Source organism: Lynx canadensis, chromosome D4, assembly GCF_007474595.2.
Source record: "Lynx canadensis isolate LIC74 chromosome D4, mLynCan4.pri.v2, whole genome shotgun sequence".
Taxonomy (NCBI): Eukaryota; Metazoa; Chordata; class Mammalia; order Carnivora; family Felidae; genus Lynx; species Lynx canadensis.
This window is the reverse complement of record NC_044315.2, coordinates 86,005,135-86,027,532: the sequence shown is the minus strand read 5'-3', so window position 1 is coordinate 86,027,532 and position 22,398 is coordinate 86,005,135. Positions and strand designations below refer to the sequence as shown.

At 46.3% G+C, this 22,398-nt stretch overlaps 3 protein-coding genes and 1 non-coding gene across 5 annotated transcripts in view; 2 read left to right on the top strand and 2 right to left on the bottom strand.

Annotated features, from left to right (window-relative positions):
• Positions 1–1,698, bottom strand: part of LRSAM1 (leucine rich repeat and sterile alpha motif containing 1) — a 38,895-nt gene extending 37,197 nt beyond the window's left edge. The window contains exons 1-2 of the mRNA XM_030292920.1: positions 1,606–1,698; positions 1,067–1,225 (exon numbers count right to left, since the gene is read on the bottom strand). The gene's annotated coding sequence lies outside the window, so the exon portion shown is untranslated. The remainder of the gene's footprint in view (positions 1–1,066; positions 1,226–1,605) is intronic.
• A 59-nt stretch (positions 1,699–1,757) lies between these two features.
• On the top strand, positions 1,758–5,822 carry RPL12 (ribosomal protein L12). The gene is made up of 7 exons (XM_030292925.1): positions 1,758–1,890; positions 2,483–2,556; positions 3,876–3,974; positions 4,355–4,436; positions 5,026–5,112; positions 5,481–5,593; positions 5,761–5,822. The coding sequence occupies exons 1-7, from the start codon at positions 1,854–1,856 to the stop codon at positions 5,764–5,766; spliced, it is 498 nt and encodes a 165-aa protein (XP_030148785.1). The 5' UTR covers positions 1,758–1,853; the 3' UTR covers positions 5,767–5,822.
• LOC115500199 lies at positions 4,815–4,942 on the top strand. Its single transcript, XR_003964445.1, has one exon. It is a non-coding gene; the product is annotated as a small nucleolar RNA SNORA65 (small nucleolar RNA).
• A 1,755-nt stretch (positions 5,823–7,577) lies between the features above and the next one.
• Positions 7,578–20,954, bottom strand: ZNF79 (zinc finger protein 79). 2 transcript variants are annotated; one of them, XM_030292921.1, is made up of 5 exons: positions 20,626–20,954; positions 15,800–15,885; positions 11,872–11,998; positions 11,267–11,365; positions 7,578–8,891 (listed from the first exon to the last, which is right to left on the bottom strand). In XM_030292921.1, the coding sequence occupies exons 1-5, from the start codon at positions 20,639–20,641 to the stop codon at positions 7,720–7,722; spliced, it is 1,500 nt and encodes a 499-aa protein (XP_030148781.1). In that variant the 5' UTR covers positions 20,642–20,954; the 3' UTR covers positions 7,578–7,719. The 2 variants fall into 2 exon arrangements, with proteins under 2 accessions (XP_030148781.1, XP_030148783.1); XM_030292923.2 differs by lacking the exons at positions 15,800–15,885; positions 20,626–20,954 and adding an exon at positions 11,617–11,655 and having other exon boundaries at positions 11,872–12,081.
• Positions 20,955–22,398: the final 1,444 nt, after the last annotated feature.

Below are 22,398 nucleotides of genomic sequence, written 5' to 3'. Positions count from 1 at the left end.
GAACTCCTAGCAGATGGGACTGATGAATCACTTCTAGTTCCTGAAACACTGTAAGAGTGGCAAACCAAGCACGCAAGGCATCGGCCAGCCATGACCTTGGGGATTTCAACCACACGATAGGCAAAGAGATCTCTTAGTAAAATAACAACCCAAAAGCAATCCTCAGACAACTTACCACCCTCATGGCTATTACTCCATGAGCGTCTCACCACAGCCCAGGTTAAGGTAATGAAACTGGCACGTGAGCTCAGTGATCTGGTTATACCGCCTGGATTGTAGAGAAACCAGTCTGGAATTCTGCTCTTTGGAGTCCCGATACTGTGGGGTTTGCCCAACTCCTTCATGCTCACACTACCTTGGCACACACTAGGTACGTTGTCCTGAACTCAGAAGCTAGGTGCTTACTGCCTGCCCTGTATCTGCAAATATCAGTGCTTGATAAGGGACATCAATGAGCCAGGAACAATGTTGTTACTACTAATAATGTTACCAATACCAGGTTCTGTGAGGATTCAGTGCTTTCATGTATGTGAAACCCGTAGCACATTACCAGTGTTCAATAAATGTCAGCCACATAGCACTATACATCTCACAAACGTTGATTCAGCGCCTACCACAGCTTAAGGAACTAGGGAGAAGATGCAGTTGAAGAAGAAACACACCCAGTCCTCAAGGGGAAGGGCGGAGATCACAGGTCTCCGCCCACAGGGGCGTGGGCAGTCCGGGGAGCCGGCCAACCTGCAGAGCTGGCTCAGGCCCCTCTTGTCACCCGCTTGCCAGCAGTGATGGGGATAATCTAAACACAGCCCTCCCCCAGCCCTCCTTGATGACAAGCTCTTACCCTTACCCTGCTCCCCAAGGACTAATCCTCTCTCACCTCTCCCCAAAATTCAGCCCTCCCCCGACCTGCCCCACAGTGGCCATCCCCTCTCCATCCCTCCCATAAGATCAGCTCTTCCCAACCTGCTCCTCGATGTCCACCTCTCATCCATTCCTTACCCGGACGTCCAGCCCAGTGGGAAGAACCACACCCATCCTCCCCAGGCTGGAGTGGGGAGAGCCCCACCTGGCTTTGTGGGTGCACAAGTCCCCAGTGCTCGTTCCCTCGGGTGGACCTGAAGGTGGGCAGGTCACTCGTAAGGCTTGGTCATGGACGCCGGGTCTCAAGAGCACTGGGCACCGGGCCCGGGCGGAGCGGGAGTCTGGTATTCTCCAAACGCAGGAGCTTGGGACCAAAACAAAACTCTGAATCTCAGAAAGTCATTCAGACCAGGATGACGAAGTCAGACTCTGAAAACCGTATAATCTTCGAATTAAGAGTTGGGTGAGATTTAGACTCGAATCAAGTTGTTTTGATAACCAAAATGCACACATCACGAGGGAGCTAAAAGTGGGCTCGGGGTCCCCATGACCTTAGGGTCTAGGAATGGGGATGCGGACACCTTAGGGGAGGGGCGGGGCTTTGCAACTGGGCGACAGGAACCACAGGGTGACCCTCACCATTAGGGAGAATAGAGAACAGCGGGGCCCGAGAGCAGCCCTCTCGTTGCCTCCCCCAGGGGAACCTCCCGAACCCCTCCTTCCGAACCCTTAGCCACAACTCACCGCGGAGTAGGGTTCTCCAGCCCGTCAGCTCAGCCTCAGGAAACTGCCCATAAGCAACATGGCGGCAAGGACGTCGCTGGGAGGCTGGGCGGAGCTTAGCGGTTCTCGCGAGACTCGTGCTTTCCGACCTATATCCGGCGCAGTCAGAGAACCTTCCGGTCTTTTGGCTTTCGGCTCGGAGGAGGCGAGGGTGCAACGCTCTTCGGTCGTCCCGAATCCGGGTTCATCCGACACCAACCGCCTCCACCATGCCGCCTAAGTTCGACCCCAACGAGATCAAAGTCGGTGCGTGCTTTAGATGTGGCTCGGGCTGCGAAATGGAGCATCCCTCCTCCCGGCAGCCCGTCGGCCCCGCTGCCCCAGCAGCCGTTGCCGTTTTCACGTCGGGCTTTAAAATTGCTGCCTGCTAGAGGCCTTTCCAGTGCTGCGTTCAGGGTGCTGTGAGGTCCTGGTCGAGTCTCTTAACGCTTTCTGGGCCTCAGCTTCCCCACGTGTAAATGGGGAGGGAGGACCGGACGACCTGTGGTGGCTTTGCAGCCCGCACGCCTTAGGGTAAGGTTTGTGTCCGGGCGCTTCTCCCCTCCACTGGGTTGGCCGCCCCAGTGCGGGCCTCCACTGGGTTGGCCGCCCCAGTGCGGGCCTCGGTAGCCGGAGCTGAACCGAAGGCCCCAGTCCCACGTGGCGCTTGGAGCGGTCCACGCCAGGGAGGCGGCGGCTCGCCCGCTGGGGGGTTGGGAGGCCTTCCTCGCTCCCTGCTGAGGCCCTTGGTGCTGTTCCGTGAAGAGACAAGAGGTGTGGCCAGCCCCGGAAGGATGGGGGGAGAAGGCTGGGACCCGGGGGCTCCCTGTGCAGCGCCGCTGATCTTTTCTTTCTACAGTATACCTGAGGTGCACCGGTGGTGAGGTCGGTGCCACGTCTGCCCTGGCCCCCAAGATCGGCCCGCTGGGTCTGGTAAGTCATCCTCGTGGAGGCCTGTTTCTTGTCGAAGGAAAGCAGTTCAGGTCGGGCTTGTGCAAACGAGACCGGATCTGAGGTGCCTTTGACGTTGACAAGTTGGCAATCCCTGTGAGCCACTGGCTTGGAAGTACTCCCATAGCAGGGTGATACAGGAAGCGGGAACAGGCTACCTTGAAGCTGTAATTTTTACTCTCCAGTGGCTCTTAACTGCTGCCTTTACCTGAGGGATGTGCCAGGGATCTGTGAGGGCTTAGAGTAGGTTGGTGACACTGGGCTGCCTCCTTAGCCTGTGTTTGCTAGTCAGGGAAATGGGCGGATCACTGATGGGATTAAATATCGGTTGGGAGGATTAAGTGGGCTGTGGGTTAAGATCCTGGTGAATTGGGGCGCCTGGGTGGCGCAGTCGGTTAAGCGTCCGACTTCAGCCAGGTCACGATCTCGCGGTCCGTGAGTTCGAGCCCCGCGTGGGGCTCTGGGCTGATGGCTCAGAGCCTGGAGCCTGTTTCCGATTCTGTGTCTCCCTCTCTCTCTGCCCCTCCCCCGTTCATGCTCTGTCTCTCTCTGTCCCAAAAAAAAAAATAAATAAACGTTGAAAAAAAAAAAAAGATCCTGGTGAATTGTATGTAGTAGCCTGCATAACCTGTTCATTAATGTGAGCAGCTTTACCGACGACTGCCCTCTTTACCTACTTGTTTATTTTTATGCTTTTTCTGAGCTTGCATTTCCCTGAGTATCGTTAGGCCTTTATTTCTTGGACATTGGTCTCCTGACCCAAATGTGTTTCTCACGTGGTCTTGCTTAACCAGTGTCTTACTACTTTTTCTTGGTTTTCGGTTTAGCTGGCACCCACTGGATAGCTTTCCTGTTGAGGCTGGTGGTCATTAGGAAATCTTAAGTAGCAAATGCCCAGACCCCATCCCTGCAGATTGACTTGGATTGGTCTGACACCAGGAATCTTTAAAACCGTTCAGGTGATTTGAATGTAACCAGTGTTGAAAATCCCTACGTTAGACCATGTGGGTCCTTATGGGTGGGTAGGTACGTAGGTAGGTAAGGGACTTTGCCTTCCTAACAACCCTGGGTCTGTAGCTTACAGTCCCAAGCAGACTTCACCCCTAGCTGCAGTTCTCCAGTGTATACAACTGTAGTAGCCATTCCCTTGATTCACTGGGTGCAGTTACATGCTTTCAGACTGCCCCCGTGTGCTGGATTGGAAAAGGTTTGGGGTGTTGCCAAGGGAGAAGGATAGGGCAGGGCGTCAGGCTGTACTGCAACTTCCGAGCACAGTGTAATTGTATACCTTTTTTCTATAGTCTCCAAAAAAGGTTGGTGATGACATCGCCAAGGCAACCGGTGATTGGAAGGGTCTGAGGATTACAGTGAAGCTGACCATTCAGAACAGACAGGCTCAGGTACTATGCTTTGAGGGGGAGGGCAGAGGAAGCAACCCTCTGGAATCCCTGGGTGGAAGGTTTTTGCTGACATGGCCATCTGCCACAGTCGTGAGCTGAGGGCAGTTTTAAATGTGGGGAAGCCTTTTTTGAGAGCAAGGATCAAGAAATTGTAGATGTGGGCTCAAATACTAACTTGCCACTTGTGTGACATTGGGCAAATCAATCACTTCGTGTCTCCTAGGGTAGGACACGTTTTAGATTGTGAAAAGTAGTTGACAATGTACACAGCAAACCCCACCTGGCCCATGTTTTTTGAGAGCCAAGTTGCAAGGCAGTATTGACCTTTTTCATTGGAGGGTGGAGGAGGGCTTAATTCACATGGAGAATCTCTTCTGCAGATTGAAGTGGTACCTTCTGCCTCCGCCCTGATTATCAAAGCCCTAAAGGAACCGCCAAGGGACAGAAAGAAGCAGAAAAACAGTGAGTGGTCTTTTCCCTGGTAATCTGTGAGTGGTGGTGTCTACCCCGTGTGATACTTAGCTGCATGTTTTTGCTTTAGCAGAACCTAGGGATGGCACAGGGATTTGCTCAGAAGCTGTTAGACAGCCAGGCACTGCCAAGAAGTGCCTGACGGCTCTCCCCCAGTCCCCTAGCCCAGGACTGGCCCTCCCTAAAAGTACATGCAGGAGGGAAATAGGGGGAAGTACCTGACAGTGATGTCCAATAATCAGACCATTTCTGAGCTGGAAGATTCTGACAGCTTAACTAACCCCAGTAACTTCAGTTTGTCTTTTTTCATGTAAAAAAAGATAGTGTCACCCACGCAAGGTTCGCAGAGACCTGATTTTACCCCAGCCACCCGCCACTGCACCTGATCAGTTCTCGTGGCTGGTGCAATCCAGTGGTGAGCTGATAGTAAACCCCAGCTTAGGAAACAGGGTTGTTCTTCATGTGGATGACTCTGTGCCGAAAGCATGGGAACAGCCTAAAAATAAAGGTGAAGGGAGAATATGTGGTCTTCTCTGGCCTTGGGTTGTGACACAGCTTTTGCTGTTTATTTCTTCTGCAGTTAAGCACAGTGGAAACATCACTTTTGATGAGATTGTCAACATTGCCCGACAGATGAGGCACCGATCGTTAGCCAGGGAACTCTCTGGTAAGTGGACGGCAGGGAACCCCCTTGTTATATGGGGTATATTCACTGAGTGGTAGCATTCCTCAGCTTGAAGGGATGTTACTCTGTAAGACCCACAGTTGGGGTGCAGGGTCTTCTGGGTTTAAAGAATGACTTGGGGTCAGTGAATATTTGGGTCGGGTGTGTTTAATCTGGGTGTCAGAACCCACGGACCCTTTGTGTTCAGAGCCTGTATAACTAAATGGAGTTCGGAGTTTTGGCTTAGAGGAGCAGGGATGTTACTCCATAAAATAGGCTTAATTTCTCTTTATCTGTTGTGAAAAAGTATTTCCCCTTGGGTATATGAGTATTGCTGAAGCCCCTCTTAATGCCACTTTTCTTAATTACAGGAACCATTAAAGAGATTCTGGGGACCGCCCAATCTGTGGGCTGCAATGTTGATGGCCGCCACCCTCATGACATCATAGATGACATCAATAGTGGTGCAGTGGAATGTCCAGCTGTAAGTGACTTCTGTTTCTCTTGCCTAGATCAGGGTGAGAGCTGGAGGAAAGCTAAAGTCGTATTTGTGCAGGCTGCAAAGTTTCTAGAAATGGTCAATAATGGGTTTGGACTATTAAGAATTTCTTGTTCCACTAATGATAGGTTTTTCTTTTTTCTTTCCCACAGAGTTAAGATTAAGAACTACAAAGGAAACTATTTTAATAAAAGATCAGTTGACAACCAGTGGACCTTTTGATACAGCCTCTTCCTTGAGGGACCTACCCCTTTTGTGGTCAAATGGTGGCTAATGGGGTCACGGTGGCAGAACCTCTGGAAAAAGTCATTGCTTGGGTAACAAGCTCCTTGTGGGTCAGATTGTTGCCCTGTATGGGACTAGCTCAGAGAAGACCCCTAGAAAGGAAGTCTCTGTGCTATTTGTAGGCTGCATGTATTCATAGAACTCTTCAGAAGAACAAAATTCTTGGCCAAAAAGAAAACTACCCCAGTGTGAAATGGTCAGGAATCTATCCCAGACCAGTTTAATTCTTGAGTGTGTTAGGGGCCCATAACCCTTAATGTGAGGCTTCACTATCCATTCCAGTGCACAGCCAGGGCTCAGAAGCACTGATGGGAAACAAAGAAACCTGACCTTTATGTCCTTAAGGGTCGTTTTCTTTCTTTAAAAAGCTTTTTAGTGTATTTTGAGAGAGTGTGGAAGCTGGAGAGGGGCAGAGAGGGAGGGAGGCACAGAATCCAAAGCAGGCTCCAGGCTCCGAGCTGTCAGCAGAGTCCTGTGCGGGGCTCAACGCACAAACTGTGAGATCATGACCTGAGCCGCAGTTGGGACGCTTAACCAACTGAGCCACCCAGGCGCCCCCTTACAGGTCATTTTCTAATGGCATGTTTTTGCCTTTCCTGAGTCTCTCTTCCCTTAGTTTGGCTCCTTTTTTTATTAAGGTGTGGATGATACAGCTGGGTCCTGGGGCAAGCTACAATCAAGCTGCTTGAAGGGACTTTTGGGACTAACCTAAAGGGGGTTATGAATAATTAACCCAAGAACTTAATTTCCTTGGCATTGCATCTTTGCCTTTCCGGAATTTTGTCAATGGGCCTTTCAAGTCAGTGGATTTTTTAATCGCCCCAGGTACAAGCAGGTTGGAGGGCTGTCTTTAGTGAAAGGATTACCTGAGCACTGAGGACCTGTGCCAAGTTGCCAAGAAACAAGCTAGAGGCCCTGGGTGATGACTGTTGAGGCTGATTCTGAAGTCAAATGCGTAGTGTCAAACCTCAGGGGTTTATAAACGCAGAGATGAGGTAATGCCGATTGGGTGTGAGGATATGTCAAAGACAAGCCCCCCAGGACCTTTCAAGGAAGAAAGTAGGCCCACAGGGAAAATCTTGACCTAAAGGATACTGTTCTCTAGAAAGGGAGGAAGTGTAGGACCCACCAGCCTAAGAGCCAGGGGAAGATGGTGAGCTTCAGGTTCTCTTGTGTCTCCATAGAAAGGGATGTACCTTGCTGGGGGATTTGACTAGCTTCATCCTGATACCTTCAGCCTCCATTTTTCCCTCTGGGCAGTTTTCTTCCTAGCAGTAACCAACACTAGAACTAGGTGCACTGGGCCTATCTGCCTAGATTTTCCTATCTTGAGCATGGATATATCTTCCTTACTCCTGGTAAGACTGTAGCATATAGTAGTTAGTGGCTCTTACAATCTTTTTCCTCACTTTGGCCCCATTATGGAGAAACTGTTCATTCCTGTTCAGTGTTGGTTCTTTTTAACAGCCCTTATTCACACAGAGATAACATTCTCCCCAAATACCTGGCCTTTAAGAAGGCAACAAGTCCTTCACTCACTGGTCACTTCTTATGAACCAAGGTTTCTGCAGTGCTCTCTATACAAACACTCTGGTTCACTGAATAAAGGTCAGTCTCTAATTTGAATTGGGTAGTTTATGCTTCCTGAAAAGAAGAGCTCTCAACACCTTCCACATACAACATGTAAAGTAGGGACTATTTATTAAAGGTGCTTTTTTTTGCATGTGCCTCTGAGCTACAGACTATAAAAAGCCTGATGTCTCCAGAGGTTTTCAAACTACCTGCAATGCCTGTCAGGTCCCTACCTGCTTTTTGGTTGTTTCTGGTTACTCCCCAGCATGGAGTCTCTGATGTCTAATGAAAGCTGAACTACACCTGAAGGCCTTCCCACACTCGGCACATTCATAGGGTTTCACACCAGTGTGGATTCTCTGATGCTGACTTAGGGAGGAGCTCTGGTTAAACGCCTTCCCACATTCATTGCACTCATAGGGTTTTTCTCCTGTGTGAATGATGTGATGTCGAATGAGGGCTGAACTCTCACTGAAAAATTTCCCACACTCATTACATTTATAGGGCTTCTCCCCAGTGTGGGTCTTCTGGTGGATTATGAGGTTTGTACTTTGGCTGAAGGCCTTCCCACACTCGCTGCACTTGTAGGGCTTCTCTCCCGTGTGAGTCCTCTGGTGGTTTGTGAGGTTTGCGCTCTGGCTGAAGGCCTTCCCGCATGCGCCACACTTGTAGGGTTTCTCCCCCGTGTGGATTCGCTGGTGCTGAATGAAGGCGGCGCAGTAACTGAAGGCCTTCCCACACTCCCTGCACTCGTACGGCTTCTCCCCTGTGTGCGTCCTCTGGTGGTTTGTGAGATTCGCGCTGTGGCGGAAGGCCTTCCCGCAGTCGCTGCACTCGTAGGGCTTTTCTCCTGTGTGGATTCGCTGATGCTGGACGAGGGCCGAGCAGTCACTGAAGGCCTTGTCGCACGCGCTGCATCTGTAGGGCTTCTCTCCCGTGTGAGTTCGCTGGTGTTTGGTGAGGTTGGCGTTCTGGCTGAAGGCTCTTCCACATTCGTTGCATTTGTAAGGCTTCTCTCCGGTGTGAATCCTCTGGTGCTGAATGAGAGATGAACTCTGGCCAAAAGCCTTCCCACATTCATTGCACTCATACGGCTTCTCCCCAGTGTGACTCTTCTGATGCTGAGACAGGGAGGAGCAGTAACTGAAGGCTTTGCCGCATTCACTGCACGTATATGGTTTCGCTCTGTGAGGCTCCGTGGTATCTGAATTTTTCCTGAGGCTCTCTGTATGTGCTTCCCATTTGTGGGGTCTCACTTCTGTAGGAACTCTCTGTTGTGGAGAAAGGACTGGTCTCAGGTTGAAGCCCTTCCCCGGTTCACTGTTCCTGGGGTCTGACTCCCCAGGGGGCATCTCTATACTTGTGTCTTGGAATGAATTTTCAGAAATGTCTTGCTCGGGTGGTGATTCAGACATAATCTTCCAGTCTGAAAAATATTTAGAAAAGCAATTTTTCCCCCTTTGGTGGAAGAAAAGGTACTACTGAAATACAAAAGGCTGATGGAGTTTGCCCGAGCTCTTCGGCAGACCAGTCTGATGCTCCCCCAGCTTTAAACCAAAACACGTCTCACATTTCTGTTCTAAACTGTAAACATTGACCAAGATGGCTCTTCAGCTATGTGAGCACGCTTTATTCCCTTTCCTAAAGTGCAAAGGGATATATAGAAGTGTAACCTCCCTCAGATGCAAGGCTCCCTTATCTCTGACCCTTTCCTCTGCTCTGGCCAAATACTGGGCAGTCTTCGTGTGTCTTCTTAGTCTCAATCCTTGATGTGGTTTTGGGCAATCTGCTTACCAAACTTAAAAAACTCACCTTAAAAAGCTGATGATTGGGGGTGCCTGAGTGGCTCAGTCAGTTAAGCATCCGACTTGATTTTGGCTCAGGTCATGATCTCACGGTTTATGGGTCTGAGCCCTGCATCAGGCTCTGTGCTGATGGTGCAGAGCCTGCTTAGGATTCTCTCCCTCTCTCTGTGTTCCTCCCCCACTTGTGCTCGCTCACTCTCTCCCAAAATAAACTTGAAAAGAATTAAAAAAAAAAAGCTGATGATCAATGCCAGCATGATGAATTTTTTTCACCTATCAAATCAGCAAGATTTCAAAAACATGCTAATTCTAGAGTGCTGGTAAGGGTGCAGCATCAAGAGATCTTACACGCTGGTGTGACTGCAAAAATTGGGACAGCCTAGCCCTTCTGGAGAGCAATCTGGTTGTACATGTCAAGAGTCTTTAAAATGTTGACATTGGAACTGCACTTGTAAGAATTCATCTTAAGGAACCAATGAGAAAATACACAAAGCTGGGTTGACAAAGTTGCTCACAGCATCATTTGTCAAAGAAAAGCAAACACCTTTCAAAAAAGGAATGACCACAGTATAGCCAATTGAGGGACACTACTTAGCAATCAAAGGTCATGTATGGAATGGGTACACTATAGTTCCTTTTCCAGAAAGGTGTTTATTGAGAAAACACTGGAAAGATACACAGTGTGAATGTAACCTGTGCTATCTTTGGGTTGTGAAATCAAGGGCAATTTTTATTTTCTTGTGTTTACCTGTATTTTCTAATGTTCTCTAATATTAGTGTTATAATAAAAGTCACAAAAACCTTTCAGAGAATATGCAGTGATAAAAATACTGTTAAATGGAAAAAAAAAAGACCATGTAAATTATACGTGGTTATTCAACTTCAGAAAAACATATCACTGCATTTTGTTATAGGAAAAAAGTGGAGGAACTTTTTTTTTTTATCCTTTTCCAAATCTCAAATTAGCATATTTTTACAAGAAAATAGTTCTTTTATTTGTGTTTTTAGAAAGAGAGTAAGTGTGCTAGTGGGAGAGGGGAGCAGAGGGAAAGAGAATCTTAAGCAGGCTCCATGCTCAGGGCAGAGCTTGATACAGGGCTCGATCCCATGACCCTGCGATCATGACGTGACCCAAAATCAAGAGTGGAATGCTCAACCGACTGAGCCCCTCAAATGCCCTGAAAAGAGTTCTTTTAAGTAGAATAAATAGTATTGCTTTTATAATCAGAAAGTAGATACTAAAAAAATTTTTTAAATTTATTTATTTTGAGAGAGAGAGAGAGAGCATGAGTGCAGGGGAAGGGGAGCTAGGGAGGGAGAGCGAGAATCCCAATCAGGCTCTGCCCTGCCAGCACAGAGCCCGACGTGGGGCCCAAACCCATGAAGCCATGAGATCATGATCCAAGCCAAAACCAAGAGTTGGACGCTTAACCAACCGAACCACCCAGGCACCCTGAGAAAGATATTTTTTAAAAGAAGAGTTAAAGATTCTTAACCTTTTTTGGGATCTCCTTCATTTTGGGAGAAAACTATAAAATGTGAGTAATGTTTATTTAGTAACTGAAACACAGGGTCCCACACACCTGTCTCCTACACAGGGCTTGTACCTAAGAGGGTGGACTTTTAGGGGGGGCTACAGAACTTCTTTTCACAAGGGTCAATTCTCCTGAAGATTCTTTGGGTTTCTACCTTATTTCTCAGAAGAGAGAATAGCAAGGTCAGTTCTGGGTGACATTTATTTGAATTTTTTTGTTTTATTTTTTAATTTGAGAGAGGGAATCCCAATCAGGCTCTGTGCTGTTAGCACAGAGCCTGAAGTGGGGCTCAAACCCATGAAACCACAATGACTTGGGGTTTGAAGCGAGGCCCGTCTGATCGCAAAGCCCACTATTCTACCTCATGGGGTGATTAAAATAATCAAATCAAAGGCACTAATGTGGACTTCAAAAGGGCTTTTGCTCCCCAGACACATGGACTTTGGTGTGTGCTCACTCACCGGTGCAGGTGCTCCTCAGGCCTCCTCCCTCCAGCATCCACGGGCCTTCTTCCCTTTGTTCCAACTGAGAGTTCATGCCAGGCTGGGACACTGGAAGTCCTTTTCAAGGGGGAAAATGGGCTTTAGAGATGTAGATTAAGTATAAATAGCCACCAGAACTCAAGGGAGTGGAAACACACTAGTCAGGTCGCTTATTTCACTCACTCAGTAGGTATTTATTGAGCACTTACTTGGTGCCAGGCACTGGGGGATGCAGCAGTAATTAAGACAGACACAGTGCCAAGGAGGGGTCAAGTCAAGGAGTGAAGTGAAGTCCCCAAAGCAAGTTATTAAAAAAGACAAGAACTTACTGAATATGGAGGAACTGGCCAGAGGTCACCCCGCCCCTCCTGGGAAATAAGAAAACAGGGAGGTGTGGTCTCAGGGGAAACAAAATGAAACTGCCTATTTCCCAACCTGGAATGCAGAGACCTTACACGAGGGAACCAGGAGGAATAAACACTAGCCCTCCTATATGTCAGCAAATTGGAAAGTGCCACTCAATACTGAAAGTGCCACAGATTTTCAGAACTGGGTAGATTCTAAATTTCAAATGGTTTCCTTACCCAGCAGGACCAAGTTCCTGGTGTTTTCTGGTATCCCCTCCTTGAACCTGTCCTTAGGAGCAGGGATCAAGTGCCTCCACCCGTTCTGGGTAAAAGCTACAGTCACACTGCTGAAGGGCATGGATCCCTGAAACAAGAAGCACATTCCTTTAACGTTTATTTATTTTTTAAGAGACAGAGCTCGAGCAGGAGACAGGGAAGAGAGAGGGAGACACAGAATCTGTGAGCAGGGGAGGGGCTGAGAGACACAGAATCTGAAACAGGCTCCAGGCTCTGAGCTGTCAGCACAGAGCCGGACGCGGGGCTCAAACTCATAAACCGCAAGATCATGACCTGAGCCAAAGTAGGACGCTCAACTGACTGAGCCACCCAGGCGCCCCAAACAAGCACATTCCGGCTTGCCCAGTGGCCTTAGGATACGAGGCAGCTCTGAGTAGTTTAAGAAAAACACTGATTGATCACTTCCTACGTGCCTCACATTATACAGGATACCGACACACAAAAATAAATCAAATACAGTCTCTTTGCATGTCTACAACTCTGACAGACTTTATACATAGATAGAGTGCATATACATCTGTATCTATTTTTGGGGGAGGGAGGGAAGGCTTTCAGGCTTTTTATTGTTTGCTCCTATAGCTCGTGAGAGAAACAGACACTTTAATTGGCATGTCCCGCCCACACACATGCGCCATTTCCTGGTTTCAGCGCCAGCCCTCTCTCTTTTGCCTTGAAACGGAAACGCGCCGAAACGTGCCTGTAGCGGGAAAGCTGGCTCAAGCCTCATTTCCTTGGAAAAAGCCAAAAACGAGAAAGACAAGATAGCTTTGTGAGGTTTTCCTTTGCAGCATTTTTCTTTTCTTCTTAAATTTCTTTTCGAACGTACAGCAACGTTGGAAGATTTCTACCGTGAGCATCCACCACCTAACATCATCGATCTGTTGTGTACTGTATATACATACACCTACCCAGATGCAAATACATATATATCCATCCCTCTACCCTTTTACCAAGCTGTCTTGCCGTAGGAGTTATGAGATCAACAACCTTTTTCTCTTTTTGTCTAGTTTCTCTTTTGAGCAGTTCTATTTGTAAATAGTGATATTTCATGACTTGTAGTCTCGTTTACAGGTCTTCCAATGAAAAAAAGAAAAGACTTTGCTTGTTAGAACAAAATGCATTCCATATTGCAGTTACCATATGGGTCCATCGGTGGACCCTCTTAAAAACTTGTCAACACCATCCAGCCAAAGACCACCAGGAACACACCTAAAAGAAAGGAAGAATGCAGCGAGGCCAAAACTACAACTGGGAAAGTAGCAGTGGTTACTCATATTAGCTAGGATAGGGGGTGTTTGGTCAGTTTTGTTTGGATGATATTCTTTTTTCTTGTCTCAGTTTGGAGGTGACTACGGAGTGGCCTTGTTTCTATCTTGATTCATCACGGTCACAGAATGACCTTAATCTGTTGGAAATGTATTGGGAATACTGGAGAAACAATATTTCACGGGCCGGGTAGGGCAGCCAATGAGCAGTTCATTCATTTGGAGGATGTCGCTGGAATTGGGTATTTAGACCTTCAAAACCACCACAAACACACCAACCCAGGCTCCTTCCTTTGCTCTCAAGCCATTTTTGAACCTCCATCTGTATCTATATAAAAGAAGTAACTGGGCAGAAACTAACAGGTGCTTGGGAACTGAAAGAGCAAATGTAGATAAAACAAAAATAGAATGTATACGTTTATGCTATGAGAAATCAGAAAGAACTGTGAAAGGTCAATTCTTCAGAATGCGTGATAAACATCCCTATGAACTTGGACATCACACAGTACAAAAGGAAAGCCAGATGTGTGTGTGACTACCTGTAGTAGCATGTTAGACACACGGACAGACCAGGTGCCAGGATAACAGAGAAGGAATCCTGGGTGGAGAGCACAGGAAAACCACAGAGAGGAGGTGACTGCTGAGAGGGCCTTGAAGGAGGGAGTTCATCAGATGGAGAAAGAGAAGGTGGTGAGGCACAATGAGCAAAGGCACGGAGGTGAGGAAGTCCTCGTGTCTGTTTTCAGCACAAGTAATGCACTTCTATCTACCTCGTTGGCCACGCCAGAAACCTGTATGTCATCGTCCCCTTTCCTGCAACAAATCACTGCATCTTCATTTCCCCCCCACGATCACTAGAGCTTGCACATTTCTCTCTGTGGCCCTGTCACTGCCTTATTTGAGGCCAGCATCATTTTCCAAAGTACAATACATCTTTTGACCTCTAATTTTACCTGTTCTCCCAACCCCATTCTTCATACTGAGAAATGCAGTACACACACAGGACAAAGAGGGTCATTTTTTTAAAACTATGAAATATTTAAAACATTTGGGTCATTTTATAATGGTCAAGAGAATAAAATCCACCATAAAGATGTAACTCTCATGAACTAGAAATAACAATAAGAAATTCATAAAGAAAAAAACTGTAGGAAGTACAAAAACAAATTCAAAATACTACAGCTATGAGATGTTAAAAGAACTCAGTCATTAGCAGGGTTAATACAAAATAAACAACAAAACAGAGCGATGGAAGAACTGAGCAATTTAATAAGGTTGAGCTAATAGAGCCATTAAACCCTCCATTCTGCAATTACTCTATACCTGGGTGTTCTGGGTTGACAAAAGACACACACTCTGTCTCCCTGGAGCAGAGACCAGCTGAATAGGCAGACAGAGAAACCAAAGTGACAATTCGAGAATATCTAAGAAAATAGGACCCACAGCCAAGCGTTTTCACTATAAACAAGAAAGGAAGAAAACAAATTAGAAATTTGATGTAAGAGGTTAAAAGATCGATTTTTTAAATGAATCTGACAAAAGCGAAAGCAAAAAACTAAGAAAGAAAAATCTGTTATTAAGAGAACTGATAAGAAAATCCAAGAGCAGACTTTCTAAGGAAAAGAAACAGACCATTACCTAGTCTAGTCAAGTAAAAAGAGAAGGCAGTTCCTACCCTGGTAGAACTATGCAATGGAATACACTAGGAATGATTCTGTAGAATGCTCTTAATGAAATGAGAGAAATATTGATCTAATTCTGTGAACCGGAAATAAAAAGAAAGTTACAAACCCATTTTGGGAAAGTAGAAAAGGGAGACTTATGGGGGCATCTAGCTGGCTTAGCCGGTAGAACAAGCGACTTTTGATCTCGGTGTTGTGAGTTCGAGCCCCATGGTGGGTATAGAGCTTACTTAAAAATAAAATCCTGGGGCATCTGGGTGGCTCAGTTGGTTAAGCAACCAACTTTGATCTTGACCTAGGTCAGGATCTCACGATTTGTGAGATTTGGATTCTCTCTCTCCTTCTCTCTCTGCCTCTCCCCTGCCCAATCTTACTGTTTCAAAAAAAGAAACAAACAAAACAAAAAAACAAAAAAACAAAACACATACACACAAACATAAAACTTTAAAACTAAAATCTTAAAAAAAGAAAAGGAAAGGAAGAATATGCCTGAAAGGACACAAATGAAAATGTTAAGTGTTTTAATTCTCTGTGGGAATAAGGGTGAGTTTTTGAGTGTGTTTTCTGTGTTTTTCAGGTTTTCTACAATAAACATGAATTCCTTTTGTAATTAACAAACAGAAACAAAAATCTCTTAATATTTTTTATTATTATTTTTTTATTTACATGTATTTATTTTTGAGAGACAGAGAGAGAGGGCACAAGTAGGGGAGGGGCAGAGAGAATGAGACACAGAATCCGAAGCAGGCTCCAGGCTCCAAGCTGTCAGCACAGAGCCTGATGCGGGGCTCGAACCCACAAACCACGAGATCGTGACCTGAGCCGAAGTCGGATGCTTAACCGACTGAGCCACCCAGGTACGCCTCTTAATATTTTAAAAAGGAAAAAGAGGCTGCCTCTAAGAGCAAATTTCAAACTCACGTGGGTCCCAACTGTGAGACCAGCTGCCATTCCTTCATCTCCTGTGGTTTCCTCATGGGGAAGGACAGGGTCTGGAGAAGGTGGCTCTGCAGGAAGGGAAAGAAACCAGTAAGGTTTAAAAGTTACAGCTCACCAAGCTAGAGAGTCTCACATTCTCACTCTGAAGAAGAGGACTCAAAGGACACTGCAGCGTCGGGGGCACTCGGACTGAATGTGCAGACCTACAGGGGAATGTAAATTTTCCATTGCCCTTCCTACTTCAGAAACCCCATCAATTCACTCAGATGCAGGGAGTAAGGGACTCAAGCAGCGTAGGTCCACCACTTACCAGCAGCTTGCCAGTCACATAACCTTTCTACGTCTCATTTTTCTCATCTGTAAATGGGGGTGATGATCCTTTGTTCATGTTTTTATTTTTTTAATGTTTATTTTTGAGAGAGAGATAGAGTGTGAGTGGGGGAGGGGCAGAGAGAGAGAGAGGGAGACAGAGAATCTGAAACAGGCTCCAGGCTCTGAGCTGACAGCACACAGCCTGACGCGGGTCTCAAACTTGGGAACAGCGAGCTCATGACCTGAGCCGAAGTCGGACGCTTAACCGACTGAGCCACCAGGTGCCCCTTGGATGATGATCCTTTGTAAAGATGCTGTGAAGATGAAAGAAAAGTGCAGACAAAGCAGATGGCACAATGCTTCGCATGTAAGCACACAGTTTACAAATATCACCTACTGCTCAGTTTGCTGGGAGAAAGTGCTCTGCAGATTTCAGACATTTACCAAATCAAAAGAGGTAATGACCAAGTGGGAGTCATCCCAGAAATGCAAGATTGGTTCAACATGCGAAAATCAATCAACATAATATGCCACGTTAATAAAAAGCGAAAGACCCACACAGATCATCACAATAAACACCAAAAAAGGCCATTACACAAAATCTGACACCCTTTCCTGATAACACACATTCAATAAACTGGGAAGAGCAGAGAAGGACTTCAATTTGATAAACACAGAAAACCCAGATTTACATCATACTTAATGGTAAAAGACTGAAACATTCCTCTAAGATCAAGACGAAGATATCTGCTCTCACCACTTCTATTCAGTATTATACTGGAGGTTCTAGCCAGGGAAATTAGGAAGGGTTGTGGCGGGGGGAGAAAGGCATCCAGGTTGGAAAGGAAGAAGTAATTATCAGTATTTGTTGACACGATTTTGTATACAGAAAATGCTAAGGAAGGGTGCCTAGCTGTTTTCAGTCAATAGAGCATGTGACTCTAGATCTCAAGGTTGTGAGTTCAAGCTCCACATCGGGTGTGCAGCCTAACTAAAAAATAAATAAATAAAAAATAAAGTAGCCCTGCTATTTAGAAAAAAAAAAAAAAAAAATCCCAAGGAACCCACAAAACCAAACCAAAACGAAACACCTATGACAGCTAAACCAGGTCAGCAAGATTGCAAGATCCAAGATGGATATACAATAAAAAGACAACCCAATTAAAAATGGGCAAAGAATTTAAACAGACATTTCTCCAACTGTATTTCTGTACACTAGTAATGTATAATCCAAAAGTGAAATTAAAAAAACAATTCCCTTTGCAAGAGCATTAAAAGAAAAAAACACTTAGGAATAAATTTAACAATGGAAATGCACAACAGGCACACTAAAAGCTACCAAACACTGTTGAAATTACAGAAGGTCGAAATAAATGGAAAGATATCCCATGGATTCATGGATTGGAAGACAACAGTGTTGGGATGGCAATATTCACCCAATTCATCTACAGAATTATGCAAAATCCCAGGGGACTTTTTAATGGAAATTGATTAAGCTGACCCTAAAATTCATCTAGAAATGCAAATGACCCAGAAGAGCCAAACAATCTAGAAAAAACAAAGTTGCAGAACTCACATTCACACTATCAAAACCTTCTATAAAGCAAAAGTAACTAAATAGTGTGGTTCTAGTATGAGGATAGAAATATAGATTAATGGAGGCGGTGCCTTGGGTGGCTCAGTTGGTTGGGCATCAGACTTCAGCTCGGGTCATGGTCTCACGGTCCGCGAGTTTGGGTCCTGCGTCGGGCTCTGTGCGGACAGCTCAGAGCCTGGAGCCTGCTTCGGATTCTGTGTCTCCCTCTTTCTCTGCCCCTTCCGCGCTCATGCTCTGTTTCTATCTCCCAAAAATAAGTAAATGTTAAAAAAAAAAAGAAAAGAAATATAGATCAGTGGAGAAGAACTGAGAATCCAGAAATAGATCCATGTATTTGTGGACAACTGATTTTCAAAAAGAGTGCCAAGAAATTAAATGGGGAAAGATTAATCTTCAAAAAGATGGTGCTGGGGAGGTGCCTCGGTGGCTCAGTCAGTTAAGGGTCCGACTCTTGGTTTCGGCTCAGGTCATGATCTCATGGTTTTGTAAGTTCAAGCCCTGCATCGGGCTCTGTGCTGACAGTGTGGAGCCTGCTTGGGATTCTTTCTTTCTCTCCCTCACTCTCTGCTACTCTCCTGCTCACACGGTCTCAGTCTCTCTGAAAAATAAACAAACTTAAAAAAAAAATGGTGCTGAAACAATTGGATATCGACATACAAACTTGTAACTCACACCACATACAAAAATTAACTCAAAATGGATCAAAGAAATAAGTGTAAAAAGTGAAAACTCCTAGAAGAAAACTTAACTATAAATCTTTAGTACTGTGCTGACAGCTCAGAGCCTTGAGCCTGCTTCAGATTCTGTGTCTCCCTCCTCTCTGCCCCTCCCCTGCTCATGCTCTGTCTCTCAACAATAAATGTTAAAAAAAATTTTTTTAAATAAATCTTTAGTACCTCTGGTTAGGCAATGGTTTCATAGATAAGACACCAAAAGCACAAGCAACAGAAGAAAAAAATAAACTGAATTTCACTGAAATTAAAAATTTGTGCTTCAAAAGGCACTATCAAGAAAGATAAAAAAGATAACCACAGAATGGCAGAAAATATCTGCAAAACATCTATCTTCTAAGGGTCTAGTATCCAGAATATTTAAAGAATTCTTCCACCTCAACAATAAAAAGACAAACAGCCCAATTAAAAAGTGGGCAAAGGATATGACTAGATATTTCTTTAAGTGAGATATACAAATGGCCAATAAGTACATGAAAAGATACTCAACATCGCTAGTCATTTAAGAAATGCATATCAAACAATCATGAGATATTTCACACCCACTAAGATGGCTACAATAAAAAAGATGGAAAACAAGTGTTGATGAGGATGTGGAGAAACTAGAACTTCCATACATTGCTACTGGGATTGTGCAATGGTGCAGCCACTGTGGAAAACAGTTTGACAGTTCCTCGGAAAGTTAAACGGAGTTCCCATATGACCCAGCAGTTCCTCTCCTAGATGCACACATTCACACAAAAACTTGTGCACATGTTGTCACAGCAACATTATTCATAATAGCCGATACCGAGGAACAAAATGTGGTATATCAATATAATGGTATCATTCAGCCATAAAAAGGACTGAAGTACATTCATTCATGTTACAACACAGATGACCCTTGAAACATTATTCTAAGTGAAAGAAGCCAGACACATATATTGTATGATTTTATTTTTTTGTCTTTTTAAAGTTTATTTTGAGAGACAGCGAGCAGGGGAGGGGCAGAGAGATAGAGGGTCCACGCTGTCAGTGCAGAGCCTGACGTGGGGCCACATCTCACGAACCTGAGCCGGAAACAAGAGCCAGACACTTAAGACTGAGCCACCCAGGCGCCCCTGTATGACTCTATTTTTATGAAATGTCCAGAAGAGGCAAATCCATAGGAACAGAAAGTAAAAATCCATAGAGATTGGGGGAAGAGGGAATAAGGAGTGATGGCTAATGGGTATGGGCTTCTTTTAGGGGTGATAAAAACGTTCTGGAATTAAATAGTGGTGATGGCCGCACAACCTGGTGAACTCAAAGTCACTTTAGTGTAGACTTTAAAAAAGAAGTACGTAAGTCTGAATATTGGTCTTAGTACAGACCTTATGTTATTGAATTGTACCTAACTCCATTGTACCTTAATGTCCTCTTTCGTAGTACCAGGAGGATGATAACCATCCTACTTGCTGTTCCCAGGTCTCTGGGGGAAGACAACACAAAATGCTAGATATGCACTTGAGAGATTACAGACCAGTACAGGGACCCCTGATCTAAGAGAGGATGGCATAGGCCTCGGTGGTTAAGTTTACACACACGTTTGTTCTGTTGTATAAATTGTTCAACATGCTTTAAAAAACGTTATTTTATTTGATGCTTTTTAGAAGTAAACGAGGTAGTTAACGTTATTTTACGCTTCCCTCCACGAAGAAACGCAGGGTAAAAGACCAAACCAGTGCCCCAGAGCTTAAACAGGAACGCTAGCCTTCTGATTCCAAATCTCCAGTATGCTCCTCGACTTCACGGACCCACTGACTTGAACCGGCCCTCATTCTCATGTGGAGCCAATAGGCTTCTGTTCTGAGAATTTCTGGCTGTTTCAAGAACGGCTGGAAGACCAGAAACAATAGGAAATCCTATGTTGTCCCATTTTCCTTCCCATGGCCCATTTATCTCGGCTTTCATAAGCCAATGGTGCATCAAGCAGATCGGGGTAAGTAGGATACTCAGGGCTTATTCAGGCCTGAGGGCCTCCAACTTTCTTGACCCTAGAATTCTTTACTCAAAAAAGGATCGTCCCCAACCACTTGTCGGAAAGATAACCGGAGTTCTGGTCCCGGTCACACAGCGGCATTAGTGGGCAAGTTGGAACAAGAAGCCGGATCGCCTGCAAACCGCTCCCTCCACACCCTCCTTCTTACCTCCTTCCTCCAGCATTTGGATGCCACCTCGCGCCACCGCCTCCCAGCAGTTCTCTGAGCCCCAGCCGCGCTCTGCAGGCCTGCTCTGCCTCCGGCTTCTGCTGTCAGACGCCGGGTCTGGCCCTGGGAACTCTGGTCAGGCCTGTCCAGTCGGATCTGTCTCCCCAGCGGCAGCCAGGCCTCGCGGTGGCGCAACCACCGACTCGGTCTCAAGCAGAATGCTGCGTGGAAAAAGCCGCCGCCGGCTACCCGAGAACGCTACCGGGTACCAGTGTGAACTCAAAAACCCTAGCCGCAGGGATTGCCAAGCGCCAGGCCCAGCTCGCGCGCCTAAGAGGACGCGTTCGAATAGCGTCACTTCCGGCCATGCGTACGGACCTCCCCGTCCCAATGGACTCCACTTCCCAGAAGTCTCCGGGCCCAGCTCCTCACCGAACCATCTTTCGCTCTCGGTGCCCGGTTTGTGACCCGCACACCCTTGTGAACCATATTTCCCAGAGAGGCTCTGCCTGTTCCTGCTCCCGGAATCTCTCTTCCATCATGCTTGGTCCACGTTCCTTTCAGGTTCACCGGAATTCCACGGCTGGGACCTGAAATGGGAAGCGACTTGGCCGCGAAGGATCCTGGGAGCGGTGGTTCTAGCTCAGGCGCTGGACGCTTGGTTTTGTGGTCTTTTTCTCCGTCGTTTGGCGTTCTTGGAATACTGAGTCCTGGGGGCTTCTGGTAGCGCGGCCTTCATTCAGCTCAGGGCCTAATCCCAGCCACCTTTATGGTCCTCTTGAGCAGTACCGAAAGTCTGGGAAGAGTAAAGGAAAGGAGGGCCCCTCGGTGTGAACAGGGCAGCCACAGGTTGGTGCCCTGGAACTCTCAAGAGTATAAAAATCTATCATCATATCAAGAGTATAAAAAAATTACTTCTTCAGTAATTTCAGGGGCAGAAGCCCTGAATAATGTTAATAGAGTTCCATTAGCACTATTGCGGGAGGAGATTCCTAAATATTCTATCCTTTGGAGGCGTTCGCGCTATGCCAGAGGATATTTCCGTGAGCTTTCTCAGAGCACTGATGACGTTTTCTCCTCTTGCCTGAGGAGTTCCAAAGGCAATTTTCTGTTCATTCAGTTTTGAGGCACTTTGACGTTAAGAAGATGGGAATGTGTTACCTGGGAAGCAGAAATGAGTTTGGAGGTTCTCGGGCCTGTTTTCATTTTGTACTGTCTGCCCCTTTCAGCCACAGCTGGTAGCGTTTTTGGCAAAAGAATTAAGTTTGTGGGTCTTCTATGAATCTTATTGGGCAAGCCACACCCACAGATCTCTGAGATAAGCTTTTGTCTATCTTGGGGTGCTGCAAGTTTGGGCTCCCAACCAGTGGAGGCCAGAAATCTAAGATGGATCTCCCTGGGCTAAAATCAAGATGTGGGCAGGGCTATGTTTCTTCTGGAGGCTCTAGGGGAGAATGTCTTTCCTTGTCTTTTCCGGCTTCCACTTGGCCCCTGACCCCTTCCGCTTGGTGCTGTTCTGCCTGTTGCCCCCAGGCCCAGCAGGTGCTAACCCCATAATGGCCAATGGGCGGTAGTGGTCTTCCTGCCTTAGTCTTGGGATCCCATCCAGGGCCACTGGGGGGAAGCAGAGTGCTTCACTCTTCAACTGATGCAATCCCGTCTATGGCCACTGGGTGGCGTCAGGGCACCCCTTGCCTCAAGAATGCAGAAGCGAGGATTCTCCTAGAAGTTGTCCTGGGGGCAGGGGGATTTGTCATGGGGTGGGTGTGGGGG

Excerpts from the sequence above, each read along its gene's own strand:
- RPL12 (XM_030292925.1), top strand. The coding sequence starts at position 1,854 with ATGCCGCCTAAGTTCGACCCCAACGAGATCAAAGTCG. Across the intron at positions 3,975-4,354 it reads TTCAGAACAGACAGGCTCAG|ATTGAAGTGGTACCTTCTGC; the intron begins GTACTATGCTTT and ends TCTCTTCTGCAG. Across the intron at positions 5,113-5,480 it reads GTTAGCCAGGGAACTCTCTG|GAACCATTAAAGAGATTCTG; the intron begins GTAAGTGGACGG and ends TCTTAATTACAG.
- ZNF79 (XM_030292921.1), bottom strand. Across the intron at positions 11,999-15,799 it reads GTCTCACAGTTGGGACCCAC|GGATCCATGCCCTTCAGCAG; the intron begins GTGAGTTTGAAA and ends TTCTTGTTTCAG. Across the intron at positions 11,366-11,871 it reads CAGGAACTTGGTCCTGCTGG|GACTTCCAGTGTCCCAGCCT; the intron begins GTAAGGAAACCA and ends CCCCTTGAAAAG.